Source organism: Dendrobates tinctorius, unplaced genomic scaffold (assembly GCF_039654945.1).
Source record: "Dendrobates tinctorius isolate UK_male_01 unplaced genomic scaffold, ASM3965494v1 ptg000070l, whole genome shotgun sequence".
Lineage (NCBI taxonomy): Eukaryota > Metazoa > Chordata > Amphibia > Anura > Dendrobatidae > Dendrobates > Dendrobates tinctorius.
The window spans coordinates 44,160,490-44,175,424 of NW_027361738.1; the positions used below are offsets into that span (position 1 = coordinate 44,160,490).

Genomic DNA, 14,935 nt, shown 5'->3' on the forward strand with positions numbered 1-14,935 from the left:
GGTATCAGGATCTGGGCCAGCATTTACAGCTGTGGACCTGGTGGATAAGGGAGCGGTGTAAGCCTTCTCAGCTGGGAGACCTGATACCTCATGCAACACCTCCAATTATTTTTTTCCCAGCCACACTCAGATGGCACAAACATCAATTTCATACAGTACTATTGGTTGAAATATGTAAGGAAAGTAACAGATAGTTGATTGAAAGGTAGTGCAGCCCCACCTGTCTAGGAGCCCTACTTAAGCAGGCAACCCACCAGATGGAGAGCCAACTTGAATTCTCCACATTTCAAAATATTATTGTCACACAGCACTAAATTGGCATCAATTTCCACAGAGTAGAAATAGTATAATGGGCCCCTGACACACCTTCCACTACAGACAACCCACCAGATGGAGACCGAACTGGGAGTCACAATTTTTTGAAATGTGGAAACAATCAGCAGCAGTAGCAACAGCAGGCACAGAAGCCACGACAAAGGTGGCACAGACTGCAATAACACAAGATCAATGCAGCACACTAAAAGAAAAAAATACATCATCGCCTAGCCTGCCCAGTCTGCGACTGGGGTGCAAAACTCATTGGAGATCAACGACTTGTTCATTTTGATTAAAATTAGGCGGTCTACACTTTCAGGGGACAGCCGGCTAAGCTTATCCGTTAGGACATCACCAGCAGCGCTGAAGACATGTTCTGGGAGAACACTGGGTGACGAGCATGACATAACCTCCAAGATGTGACAGGCGAGCTCAGGCCACAATTCCATTTTTGAAGACCAAAATGCAAAAGGGTCCTAACCCCCCTTGATGACATTGATACTGAGCGCCTGATACTCCTGCACCATCCTCTCCAGTTGTTCACAACGTGTCAAAGACTTTTACTGTGTTCTGCTGATGAATGGGCTGGTCTAAAAAAAAAAAAAGTGTGAAACGACTTAAAGAAATTGATTATGCCACTCACACTGCTGCTGTTCTTGCAATGACGCCTTGACGTTTCTGGGGTTGGACAGCTAGAACTAAGTGCCTCACTGCTGTCTTAGGGAAAACCACTCTTAAGATTGTCTTTAAGCGTGTTTCGAATCTCCAGGATGCACGTGTCCCTTTCCATGGCGGTGAAGCATCTCGCTACCTTTACTTTTGTATCGTGGATCTAACAGAGTGGCAACCCAGTAGTCAGCACCATTTCTAATCCTAATAATATGGGCATCATGTTGAACATAGCGCAGCAAGAAGGCGCTCATGAGTCAGGCCTCCTGGCTGAACCCCAATAATGATTTTTAAGTGGCAATCTGGCCTTCCGATTTCTCACGGAAACACAGTTTTATCACAAACGATATTGGATTAGCGAATATTGGGCCTCCTGAGACAGCAACTCAGTTTTAGCACAATCTAGTTAGATGCTGGAAGACTGAATTCACACAGGATCCTATCTAGGTAACTGACAAGTTCACTGTCAGCAGCAGCACTAGTGCAGGAGTGACCTCTCTGCACTGTGACACTGAGAAAATGGCGCCAGCTAAAGAAGACCGTATGCTTTTTATATGGACAGGGACATGTGACTTTGCCAGCCAATCTCAGAAGACCTTGTTTCATGATGTTGTGGATGGTTTCTGCGCCCTGTTTGGCTGCAGGAATGTACGCACAATAAGTTATTAAAGAAGAAAAAAATTTACACTCCACAGCTCCTCTGACCGAGACACATCCTCTCCCCTCATCAAACACGTCCCCTCGTCATTCCTGCGCATCATACGGCACCGCTGTCCTAGCCAAGGTCATAACAAAAACAATAGTGGAAATGCGATTTACCAAACTGTGACCGAATTGTGGCGACTTTGAGTAAAAATGCTAGAAAATCTGAACACCAATCCCAATGTGCTACGTTCGTGCCGAATTTGAGATTGGCGAATGTTTTTGCTCATCTCTAGTTAGGACTGCCTTTCCATCACTTCACAACAGGAATTATTAGTCTGTATGCAGTATGGGGAGTAGGGGCCCAGAGGTAAAGTGCCATCACCACTCCATGTAATGCATCTCGGTGTTTCTCATGAGTAATTTTTCTTGCTGAAACTGCCATTTTGGATAACATTAAATACTTTTCAATTTTGTTTAATTTCCCAACATATGAGCTTATTTTTATAAAACTAGATTGACCCTAAGGATATCCTGTCTGCAGTAATTGATCTCATGCTACTGGCAATTTCCGGAATGAGAGAATCCACATGTATACAGGGTGGTCTATTTATAAAGTTGGATCCAAAATGGCTGACTTCAAAATGGCCGCCATGTTCACCACCCATCTTGAAAAGTTTCCCCCCTCCCAAATACTAATGTGCCACAAACAGGAAGTTGATATCACCAATCGTTCCCATTTTATTTAGGTTGTATCCATATACATGACCCACCCAGGTGTATCCATATAAATGGCTCACCCTGTATAATGCCCTTGTATTAAAATCATATGAACAAGAAATAAAAACATTCTTTCAAATTTTTTTTTCACAAAATGTCTGCACAAAAATTGTGTTTATTTAAGTCCTAACATTCTACCTATAGTCCTACCATCTTAGTGGCTACTCGACAGACGCAATGGCCTGCAATATTTTCTACTCTCCCGTGTCTCCAATCAACAATAATGGGGAAAAAAAAAGGTTCAAAAATCAATGGATCGCACTCACCGGTTTCTTCAGGAAAAACAAAGAAAGTGCCCCAATTATTGGTATGTCTCCGAGCAAAGGTTCTAGAATCACCCTCACCGTACCATGGAGCTGGAATAGAAAAACATATTGTTTCATAAAAACTAAATTTGGATATAATTTACTTTAAGATTATCGTATATACGCGATTATAAGCCAACCCGTGTATAAGCCGACCCCCATAATTTTGCCACAAAAAACAGGGAAAACTTATTGACTCGTGTATAAGCCTAGGGTGGAAAATGCAGCAGCTACTGGTAAATTTTAAAAATAAAAATAGATACCAATAAAAGTAAAATTAATTGAGACATCAGTAGGTTAAATGTTTTTGAATATCCATATTGAATCAGGAGCCCCATATAATGCTCCATACAAAATACACCCCATATAATGCTGCACAAAGGTTAATAATGGCCCCATAAGATGCTCCATAGAATAATATGCCCCATATAATGCTCCATAGATTATGCCCCCATATGCTGCCCCATAGAATATGCCCCCATATGCTGCTCCATGGAATATGCCCCCATATGCTGCTCCATGGAATATGCCCCCATATGCTGCTCCATGGAATAAGCCCCCATATGCTGCTCCATGGAATATGCCCCTCCATGGAATATGCCCCCATATGCTGCTCCATAGAATATGCCCCCATATGCTGCTCCATAGATTATGCCCCCATATGCTGCTCCATAGATTATGCCCCAATATGCTGCTGCTGCAAATAAGAAAAATCTACACTCACCTCTCCTGCTCAGGACCCGGCACCTGTGATATTCACCTGTCAGGGGTCCATCGCTGCTCACCACTGTCTGCACGTTCTCTGTCAGTGACTGTTCAGCCAGCAGAGGGCGCGGCGCGCACTAATCACGTCACCGCGCCCCCTGCTGGCTAAACATCACGGACACAGGAAGCAGCAGACGGCGGTGAGCAGCGTGGGAACGAGGACAGGTGAATATCGCTATACTCACCCGTCCTGGAACGTCTCTGCAGCCTCGCTTCTCCACTGTCTCCCTTCCTGCCTTCAGCGGTCACGTGATACCGCTCATTACCACTCATGAATATGCGCATGTTCATGAGTGGTACCACGTGACCGCTGAAGGCAGGAAGGGAGACAGTGGAGAAGCGAGGGGGCTGCAGAGACCGTGCCAGGAGGGGTGAGTATAATCTGTGACACCCCCGCCCCCCTCCCCCCGCTGACCCCCAGGTATATGACTCGTGTATAAGCCGAGAGGGGGACTTTCAGCCAAAAAAAATGGGCTGAAAATCTCGGCTTATACACGAGTATATAGTAATTCTTTGTAAAAGAGGGGATCCAGCACTAGTAGGCCATGTACAGCCATGCATTACATATCCTCACCTATTAAAGGGGTTCTCGGGGAATAGGATTCTGATGACCTTTGCGTGGGATAGGTCATTAATATCACACAATGCGGGTCCTTCACCACCATAGAAAATCAATGATTAGCTCCAGCCAGATATTAACTGTGAATGGAACTACACAGTGAAGCTCTGTTCATCGTGTAGCAGCCGCTGCCAGGTACTGCAGATCAGCTCTTACTCGCTTATTCTCTTGCCCTTCATTATGGGACACCGGTCACTTCAGATTGATACAGTGCAGCTCCATTCACAGTTTACATCAGGCCACCGCCTGAGCTGCACAGCTGATCGGTGGGGGTGTCTGATCTGATATTGATAAACTACACTAAATCCCCCCATACACCTTATATGGCTGTCGTGGAACGAGTGTTTGGCTGTAGGTCGGACATAGTTATATCAGCCATCTCTCCCATTTTCTGCAGAGTGCTCCCATATTTTCTTTGAAGGTTTATTATCTCTAGCAGACGAAAGGATAGGCAGATGTAAATTGGACATGCCTGATCCTTATCTCCCCTGACAATCATATGTCTGGGGCCCATACACCAACACGAGAGTCACGGCCGAACCTGTTGTACCAGTGTGTTTGGCATAGACAAACCCCATTCATTTTAAAGCACCACTGCAGCATTTTTTACTTCGCCCCAGGAGTGGTATTCCTAAGGTCTGTTCCCTGCCGGTAGTAGAATACTTGCCAGGCGCCGTCTTCTTCTGTTCTTGGTGTCGCTCTGGTCATAGAACCATAGAATGTTAGAGTTGGAAGGGAACTCCAGGGTCATCGTGTCCAACCCCATGCTCAATGCAGGATTCACTAAACCATCCCAGACAGATGTCTGTAAAGCCTCTAATGACTTCTATTATAGGAGAACTCATCTTCTGCTAGTACTGACCTTCCTGATTGCTCCAGCGTTTGGTGGGCGAGCAGGAGGTCCCTTCTCAATGTCTATGTGAGCCAGAACGAGGGTCTTGTAGAACGAGGGTCTCGGACACGTACACTGAGCGCTAGTGACCGTTAGCTGCGACTTCCGGTCAGTCAGGAGCTGCGGTCACATGATGGTGGTGTGGGACCAGAGTGGTGCTGGGAAGAGCAGAAGACAGCAGCTGGTATCTATATTACTAGGGGCAGGGAACATGCATTATTCAACTGAGTGGTGCATTAAAGGTTATCAGGTAACAATAGTACCACCCTAATTCTGCAGTCCTGCTTCCTTTCATCTGTCCCATATTAGGGGACACGTGTATGCCAACATGACTGTAGGACCAGAATATGCAGAGCTTGTTTAGTCTTTTATTATGGAAACATATGGCTCTGCTTAGCACTGGAGGCACAAAACCATACTTCCCAACTTGATTGCTTTTCCCATTTAGTTGCTTTGGTAAAAGAAAATCTATTATCTGCTCCTCCTACATGACCTCAGTGGGGGGCCTAACACGTCCAATTCAGGCCCCCGTGGTCAGGACCACTTGACCCAGTGAATCACCATAATTTCTTTAAAGATCATCCTTCAGATCAGCACCCCACTTGGGAATTTGGGGTGTCAGTACAGGACCCCAAATACAATATCTCACACCCATTGCATCGTAGTGCTGCTTGCATCTATAAACTCTTTTACCTGGATACTTTTCACTCCAGCCCTGCAGAAATATCTTTTAATCTCCAAATCGATTTCTGTGTTTCCTACAAAACTAAGAAAGGAAAAGAACAAGGAGTGTAATTGAAATCCGTCCAATTTGCTTTCACAGTGATGTAATTACAAACATGCAAAATCCATTAGCGGCTAACACGGACGATGACGTCAGATTTCAGCAGCACGGGCTGCTTATTATAATACCGCTCGGAAATAAAAAGATGAAAAGGGTTCACGAATCCCCAAAGCCCTCCACAGAGGCTTAATTATAGACTATATGTATACAGTGTAAGTATAGCTGTAGGATGCAGGGGAGCTGCGCTGGGTCCGGGGGCTGCTGTATAGGACCATTATATTTGGCACTTTTATCCACTGCTTTTTTAGAATTAGTTATGCTGATATCTATATTGCAGTAGTTCCATTTACTGTCAGAAAAACGGACCTCATTCTGGGACTCTGCTATTGGGCCCTTAAAATTTTAGTTCCGCCCCTATAAAAGTTGCACCATCTAATGTGGCCTCAATATACCTCCAACTCCGCAGAATCCTGATAGGCAGACAAGTTGCCCAAAATGTACAATGCCCAAAACAGACAAAGAACATGGATTGTGGCCATGTCCCAGGACACAAGAACTCTGGTTAAAAGTCCAGGATATGTGTCTGAAGCTATGTGGGATATGGGTAGAAGTAGATCCATTGTGTTGGTTGTTTCACTTTACGACGGGTAAAACAAGAGGGGGGACGGCTACATGACTTGTTTCACACCATTGCAATGGAGACAAAACATCTAATTCTGCAACACTGGCTAGCTAAAACACTCCCAGGGATAAAAGAGATCAAGGAAGGTTTAACATCGGTCTTATTTTTGGAAAAAAGAGAAACAGAAAGAAATAAAGATAAAATGACGAAAATGTATTTAAAAAAATGGAGAGTGTTTATAGAAACATCACTGACCACCAGAGAAATTCAAGACTTCATGAGCGCCTTTGTGGATTCGGATTGGTATCTATTAGAGGATTTGAGTGGTAATCTGGGTAAACTGAAATGCAACTTCATTACAAAATCAATAAAAATGATGTTTCCAAAAAAAAAAGTTGCACCATCTAAAAGAGCGCATCATAGTGTTACATAAAAACCATCACAAGACGAATATAAATGTAGTGTCAAGTAGAAAGTTTAGGAAAAAAGACCCTCGTCACATAAGAGCTTACAATCTACCACCCTCCGCTATGTATGATATATGTGGATCACTCTCATGTCAAATATCAAACCGGTGCAAAGAATAATCTTGGTATGGGCTGACAAGAAAATGAGACCTGCAAGAAAAATATTAAAAAAGTCTCTGAAGAGTTCAACAAAAATGTGGAAGTTCTATGCGGAGAGTTTTTCTCACCGTGCTAGCGGGGATCTCACGAAGGTCACCGCAGTTCAGCCCGGCTGGGAACGGAGCCTCAGTGACCGGAGGTAACCTCGGTGACGTCAAAGCCGGTCTCTGAGGCTCCACTCGCAGCAGTTCATTCACCAGTGGTTCTCAGCCTGGACGGTCGCATCTTGGCACCATCCAGGTTGAAAACTGTTTTTCCCCCAGGCACGGATTATGGCGTGGGACAGAACGACGGACAGGTATGGTATATTGTTGTTTTTTTATTTTTGATTTAATACAAGAGATCGAGGGCTTCGGTGGAATTAGACGAGGTTTTAAGTATTGTTTAATTGAGATTAATAAAGGAGTCTTCTGTGTCATTCTTTCAATTAAAGGACTTTTTTCTGGGTGTGAGTTTTCTTACAATGTGACTATGGGGTTAGTAACGGGGGGGGGGGGGTGACTTATAGACGCCTCTCCATTACTAAGCCGTGGGCTTATTATCACTTGACAATACAAAGGTGACATCCACCCCACCAACTATCACCCCACTTGCCACCGCTACAGGGCATGTGGGAAGAGCTGGGAAAAGTGCCAGAATTGGAGCATCTAACAGATGTGCCTTTTCTGGGCAGCTGCGGGCTGTTATTTTTAGGCTGGAGGGGGGGGGATCAATATCCATGGTCCCTTACCAGCCTGAGAATGCTAGCCTCAGCGGTCTGCTTTACCAAGGTTAGTTGTCAAAAATAGGGGACACCCCACGCTGTTTGTTTTTTTTAATTATTTAATTAAATAATAAAAAAATAAGGTGTGGGGACCCCTCTATTCTTGATAGCTTGATAGCCAACCTTGCTGAAGCTGACAGCTGAGGGTTGCAGCCCCCAGCTGTGAGTTTTGCCTGGCTGGTTATCAAAAATACAGGGGAACCCACGCCGTTACAGTGCAGGAGCTGTTGATGAATCCCCATCCGCCGCTCTCACTGTAATTAGCGGTAGCAGGTGTCAGATGATGGGATCAGTAGTCCCATCAGCTGACACCAGTGACCAGAGGTAAACTTTATACCTTCAATCACAGCTGAGCGCTCACGCTGTCATTTGACAGCATGGGAACTGCAGTTCTCTGACCAGCGGGGATGATTTTCGGGTAGTCGAACCCGAACAGTACGGAATTTTACTGTTTGGGTTCGCCCATCTCTACTCCTGAGGACTGCGGTGAAGCAGCGCAGGAACGCATGGGCGAGATCTGAGAGGCAGAGAAGAAGGTAATAGGATACAAGGGCGTGCCAGATGGGTGAAAGAGGCGTGTTTTTCTGGGCACAGCGCCGCTTTCTCTCTTTTTTCCATACCCAGGGCGTCTCGGACGCCTACAATTGCTTCACTTACACCTTCCCGGTAAGACACCCCCTCACCTCGTCATCGGGACCACTCCCCCCCACCATATGCGGTGACTGCAGATTACTCCATATCCGCCCTATAAGATGACACTATGCGTATAAGACGACCCCTGACTTTTGAGAAGATTTTCAGAGGATAAAAAGTCGACTTATACCTCGTAAAATACGGTAACTCTAAGGTTAGAAAAAAATATATATTTGTGCTACGCTGCACAACCCAAATTTTTAGAAAATCTTACCTGATCTGGAGATCCAGTATAATCTGTCTCTTATCAACATTCTCGGTGTACACTTTGACGCCATTCACTCGTAGTGGCTGTAAGAAAAAGGAAAACCGGTAGATGGTCACGGTCCTGACATTATGCCTTGGGGTAATAGTTTTAGGTCAGGTTCACATATTGCAAACTTGGTACAGATTTTATGCTTGATTCCTAATCTGAAAACCAGGGTTGTGGAGTCGGAGCTCATTTTGGTTTAGTCGGAATAAAATCGTCCGACTCCTAAAACATATAATAAATTGGGTACAGTAGTTCAATGCAGAATGTGCTGAATATTTTTTCATAGGAATTTGGGAAAGTTATGAAATGTCCTATAAATGGCTGCTCTATTCCTGATCTAAGGCTACATTCACACACAGCGTTTTTGCTGCATTTTTTGAGGATGTTTTTCAGCTGCAAAAGCAGATCAGCTTTTTAAAAAAACCACATCACCTGAAAGGTTTTTGAGCTCATAGATAATGTTTTCAATAGCAGAAGCAGATTAGAAATCTGCTCTATCTATCCATTTATCCATATCGGTCTATCCATATCTTATCTGTACCAAAAAGAATGAAAGCCGGGTAGCACACAGACTAACACTCCGTTTTTTTTTTAGCACCAGTCAGGTACACCTCATAGCTGCCCAAAAGGACGCCCAGGACAGGCATTACTCGTCTTCAGTATCACATCAACATCAATTGATAGTTGGAATAAACAGACTGCATTCACCATATCTTAAGGTGCAGGCTTTATTTTCAAGTGTAGGGGTGTGCAGTATGAGGTTCTGCAGCAGCTGAGGTGTGCAGTATGAGATTCTGCGGAACAGTATGAGGTTCTGCCCCCCCCCCCCCCCCCTAGTTTTGATCCTGGCTAAAACCGTTTCTTATAGATATGGCGAACCCTCAGGTAACCCTAAATGAAGGTCAATGGACACAGGTGGCTGAATTGAAGGAATTGCTTAATCACCTATTTACCGTGACTAAAAAATTACAAGCTGAGGAGTTAACTCCTGGCATTGTCATAAGGGAGTGGAAGAACTTGCTATTTTGCCTGTCCCAAAGAGGAGATTTAATCGCAGATGGCATTTCTGCTTCAATGAAACGGAGAGAGACACAGCTATTGGAAAATAAAAATTTTCTGGCAGCTGTTTATGTGGACCCAAGTGATCGTATATTGCTTGATGATCAACAGCTTACTAAAGGAAAAGAAGCTCTGACTTAGGTAGCAGTTAGGATGAGTGGCCTACAGGAGGACTGCCAGGCACAAGAGGACTTGGGTCCTGACAGTGCTACTGCTGCCATATCTTCATCCTCGTCAGATGAGGAGTTTGACTTTGACAAGTATTTGGATGATATGGAGCAGGCAAAGCGTTGCTGCAAGGAAAAAGATTTCACTCTGTCTCCTATAGCAAGCAGATTGACCATATTTCAGCAAAATGTTTCACTTGCTCTCAAAGAAAAATTCAACCGTTCATCAAAACTGACTGTGCATGAGGCAATTCCTTTATATTTGGAAATTGTTAGAGATGTTGCCCATGTGGTTACGGCTTTGCCTCCAACCCAAGTTACTGTAGAGAGGTTGTTCTCTGGCCTTAAAATTATTAGGTCAGATTTTAGGTCATCTATGAAGGAGGATCTGATGGAGGCAATTCTATCTCTTAGAACAAATTCATAGACGATAAATGTTATTTAGTATGTTTTTGTTGAAAGCTTTTTTTTGCCACTTACATAGTTTATTACATAGTGAATATATATATATATATATATATAAAGCTCAATGTGTGTGTGTCCGATCTGCACCGTCGCAGCTACAGCCATAAAATTTGGCACAGTCACACGTCTGGACCCAGAGAGAGTCCTAAGCTATGTTGTGAGGTGAAATTTTAACCCCGCGCCTTCCAATTCACCAAACAATTTTGCCCCTATCTACATAATGGGGAAAAAGTGTGTGTGTATCAAGCCCCGCCCCTCATTATGATGTCATAATGCCCCTATCTACATAATGGGGAAACAGTGTGTGCATATCAAGCCCCGCCCCTCATGATGTCACAATGGTTGCCATGGCGATGCTGATGTCATCATAGCTTGCAAGCCCCGCCGCTCATTATGATGTCATAATGGTTGACTATGAGATGGAGGATGTGTGATGGGTATATGGGCATGGGACTATGGGATGAGGATATGTATGATGGGTATATGGGCACAGGACTATGGGATGGAGGATATGTATGATGGGTATATGGGCACAGGACTATGGGATGGAGGATATGTATGATGGGTATATGGGCACAGGACTATGGGATGGAGGATATGTATGATGGGTATATGGGCACAGGACTATGGGATGGAGGATATGTATGATGGATATATGGGCACAGGACTATGGGATGGAGGATATGTATGATGGGTATATGGGCACTGGACTATGGGATGGAGGATATGTATGATGGGTATATGGGCACAGGACTATGGGATGGAGGATATGTATGATGGGCATATGGGCATGGGACTATGGGATGGAGGATATGTATGATGGGTATATGGGCACTGGACTATGGGATGGAGGATATGTATGATGGGTATATGGGCACAGGACTATGGGATGGAGGATATGTATGATGGGTATATGGGCACAGGACTATGGGATGGAGGATTGGCATCCGCACCATCGCAGCTACAGCTACAAAATTTGGCACAGTCACACGTCTGGACCCCGAGAGTGTCCTAAGCTATGTTGTGAGGTGAAATTTTAACCCCGCGCGTTCCAATTCACCAAACAATTTTGCCCCTATCTACATAATGGGGAAAAAGTGTGTGTGTGTATCAAGCCCCGCCCCTCATTATGATGTCATAATGGTTGCCATGGCGACGCTGATGTCATCATAGGTTGCAAGCCCCGCCACTCATTATGATGTCATAATGGTTGACTATGGGATGGAGGATATGTATGACGGGTATATGGGCATGGGACGGAGAATATGTATGATGGGTATATGGGCATGGGACTATGGGATGGAGGATGTGTGATGGGTATATGGGCACAGGACTATGGGATCGTGGATATGTATGATGGGTATATGGGCATGGGACGGAGAATATGTATGATGGGTATATGGGCATGGGACTATGGGATGGAGGATGTGTGATGGGTATATGGCCACTCGACTATGGGATGGAGGATATGTATGATGGGTATATGGGCATGGGACTATGGGATGGAGAATATGTATGATGGGTATATGGGCATGGGACTATGGGATGGAGGATGTGTGATGGGTATATGGGCATGGGACTATGGGATGGAGGGTATGTATGATGGGTACAGTATATGGGCACAGGACTATGGGATCGTGGATATGTATGATGGGTATATGGGCACGGGACTATGGGATGGAGGATATGTATGATGGGTATATGGGCACGGGACTATGGGATGGAGGATATGTATGATGGGTATATGGGCACGGGACTATGGGATGGAGGATATGTATGATGGGTATATGGGCACAGGACTATGGGATGGAGGATATGTATGATGGGTATATGGGCACGGGACTATGGGATGGAGGATATGTATGATGGGCATATGGGCACAGGACTATGGGATGGAGGATATGTATGATGGGTATATGGGCACAGGACTATGGGATGGAGGATATGTATGATGGGTATATGGGCACAGGACTATGGGATGGAGGATATGTATGATGGATATATGGGCACAGGACTATGGGATGGAGGATATGTATGATGGGTATATGGGCACAGGACTATGGGATGGAGGATTGGCATCCGCACCGTCGCAGCTACAGCCACAAAATTTGGCACAGTCACACGTCTGGACCCCGAGAGTGTCCTAAGCTATGTTGTGAGGTGAAATTTTAACCCCGCGCGTTCCAATTCACCAAACAATTTTGCCCCTATCTACATAATGGGGAAAAAGTGTGTGTGTATCAAGCCTCGCCCCTCATTATGATGTCATAATGGTTGCCATGGCGACGCTGATGTCATCATAGGTTGCATGCCCCGCCACTCATTATGATGTCATAATGGTTGACTATGGGATGGAGGATATGTATGACGGGTATATGGGCATGGGACGGAGAATATGTATGATGGGTATATGGGCATGGGACTATGGGATGGAGGATGTGTGATGGGTATATGGGCATGGGACTATGGGATGGAGGATATGTATGATGGGTACAGTATATGGGCACAGGACTATGGGATCGTGGATATGTATGATGGGTATATGGGCATGGGACGGAGAATATGTATGATGGGTATATGGGCATGGGACTATGGGATGGAGGATGTGTGATGGGTATATGGCCACTCGACTATGGGATGGAGGATATGTATGATGGGTATATGGGCATGGGACTATGGGATGGAGAATATGTATGATGGGTATATGGGCATGGGACTATGGGATGGAGGATGTGTGATGGGTATATGGGCATGGGACTATGGGATGGAGGGTATGTATGATGGGTACAGTATATGGGCACAGGACTATGGGATCGTGGATATGTATGATGGGTATATGGGCATGGGACTATGGGATGGAGGATAATTATAATTTGCTATAACTAACCACAGTTAATTACTATGCCCGGGCAGCGTCGGGCTCTTCAGCTAGTTGTATCATAAAAATGATTAAATGTCTGATGTTCACATTGTATTACAATAAATTTTTCACTTAAATACAAGCAATATGTGTGGGAGTCGGAGTCGTGGAGTCGGTGGAAGGGAAATTGAGAAGTCGGAGTCGCAGGTTTGGCTTACCGACTCCACAGCCTGAAAACTCGGGGTGTCTATTTTTTTAGTTTATTTATGGGACACGTGTGTTAATGGGATGGACAAATTAAAAAAAAAAAAAGAAAAATAACAGGACAGTGAAAATTTGTATATTTAAAGGCCTTCAAATAAATTGATGGTAAAAACCCATACCAAAAAGGTTTTTAACAGAAACTGGCACACTGTAGATTAAAAAAATGCAGCAAAAGCCAATTTCACAATGCTCCAAAATTAAAAATCATAAATTTGACCCTCTCGCCTATTAAATCATAGTTCCCAAATATGATATTTCAGCCTATGCAGAGCCCTTTATCCGAGCTTTGCATAGGTCCATTAGCCATTTGAGGTGGTCTAGAGGTCTCCTTGCTGATCAATTCTTCTCCAGCCAGAGACATCTTCCATAGTTCATCTATCAAGGTATTAACGCTCCCACCACGTACCTGAGTGCCCATGTCAATCTTGGTGAAACAGAACGTGCTCAGATGGGCATTGGCTCCTCTGACCGCCGGCTCGATGGTCTCTCTGAATAACTTGTCTATGAACTGGCAGATAAAAGGCCACATGTGCTTGACTGTCTATACAAGAAAAAAACCAAAAAAACATTAATTGGTGTCTTTCACCTTTTTCCTAAAACTTCACTGCAATAAATCAAAATCTATCATAACTGAATCCAAGGGGAAAGGAGAGAATTATTTGCAGGGGGCACGAGTGGCGCCCGTCAGAGGAGCCAGACGTATTTCAAGTCTTCTCAATTTTAATATAGACGACACGGCACTACCTTCGAGACATTGTTTATAATTGCGTCCCCATAGTGTCATCTCAGAGTGCCAAGAAATGATGTGCGACAAGCTGGAAGGGGAAGAGTGAATTAGGAGACATTAGTTCACATGCCTGAAATCCGGAGCCAGGAATAAATTAGGCTAGCCTCAAAATAGGCATCAACGACAGAGGGGTCGGCACTCAAGTAACAGAGACAATGCCAAGATGTGATGGACATAAATGAGAGTACGTACATGCTACCGAGGGGCTTCCGGCCTAAACCAGCTGTGACATATCCACGGCACAGGCGATAACAGATCGAGACCAGCGCCTCCAATCGCACCAGGAGTTAAAGGGGTTGTCCAACCTTGGGGTCCAAATCTGTAGTCACTCTAGGAGTCCTTACAATGTGAGCTGCCAGGAATCTCTTGTGTCAGAAGCGAATAACTGCAAGTATGCGATTTGCACTTGTGCGGTCACCCACTGACTAGACTTGCAGGGTCTGGCTCAATGCAAGTGAATTCAGAGAGGCCGGACACGTCTAGTCTGAATGTGGCCGAAAGTATGCAATACTTGCGGTCACATGACAGTCTGCACCTTGCGCCAGAGAATCCGGACAGCGTGCACTGTGAGAATTCATAAGCCTGCAAATCACTTGGTGCTCGAG

The 14,935-nt window shown here is 44.7% G+C and overlaps 1 protein-coding gene across 2 annotated transcripts in view; it reads right to left on the reverse strand.

Annotated features, from left to right (window-relative positions):
* Positions 1-14,935, reverse strand: part of ESYT2 (extended synaptotagmin 2) — a 159,144-nt gene that overhangs the window by 68,190 nt on the left and 76,019 nt on the right. For both annotated transcript variants that reach the window (XM_073581611.1, XM_073581610.1), the window contains exons 3-6: positions 13,950-14,084; positions 8,690-8,766; positions 5,681-5,753; positions 2,673-2,762 (exon numbers count right to left, since the gene is read on the reverse strand). In XM_073581611.1, the coding sequence (XP_073437712.1) occupies positions 2,673-2,762; positions 5,681-5,753; positions 8,690-8,766; positions 13,950-14,084 (375 nt within the window). The remainder of the gene's footprint in view (positions 1-2,672; positions 2,763-5,680; positions 5,754-8,689; positions 8,767-13,949; positions 14,085-14,935) is intronic.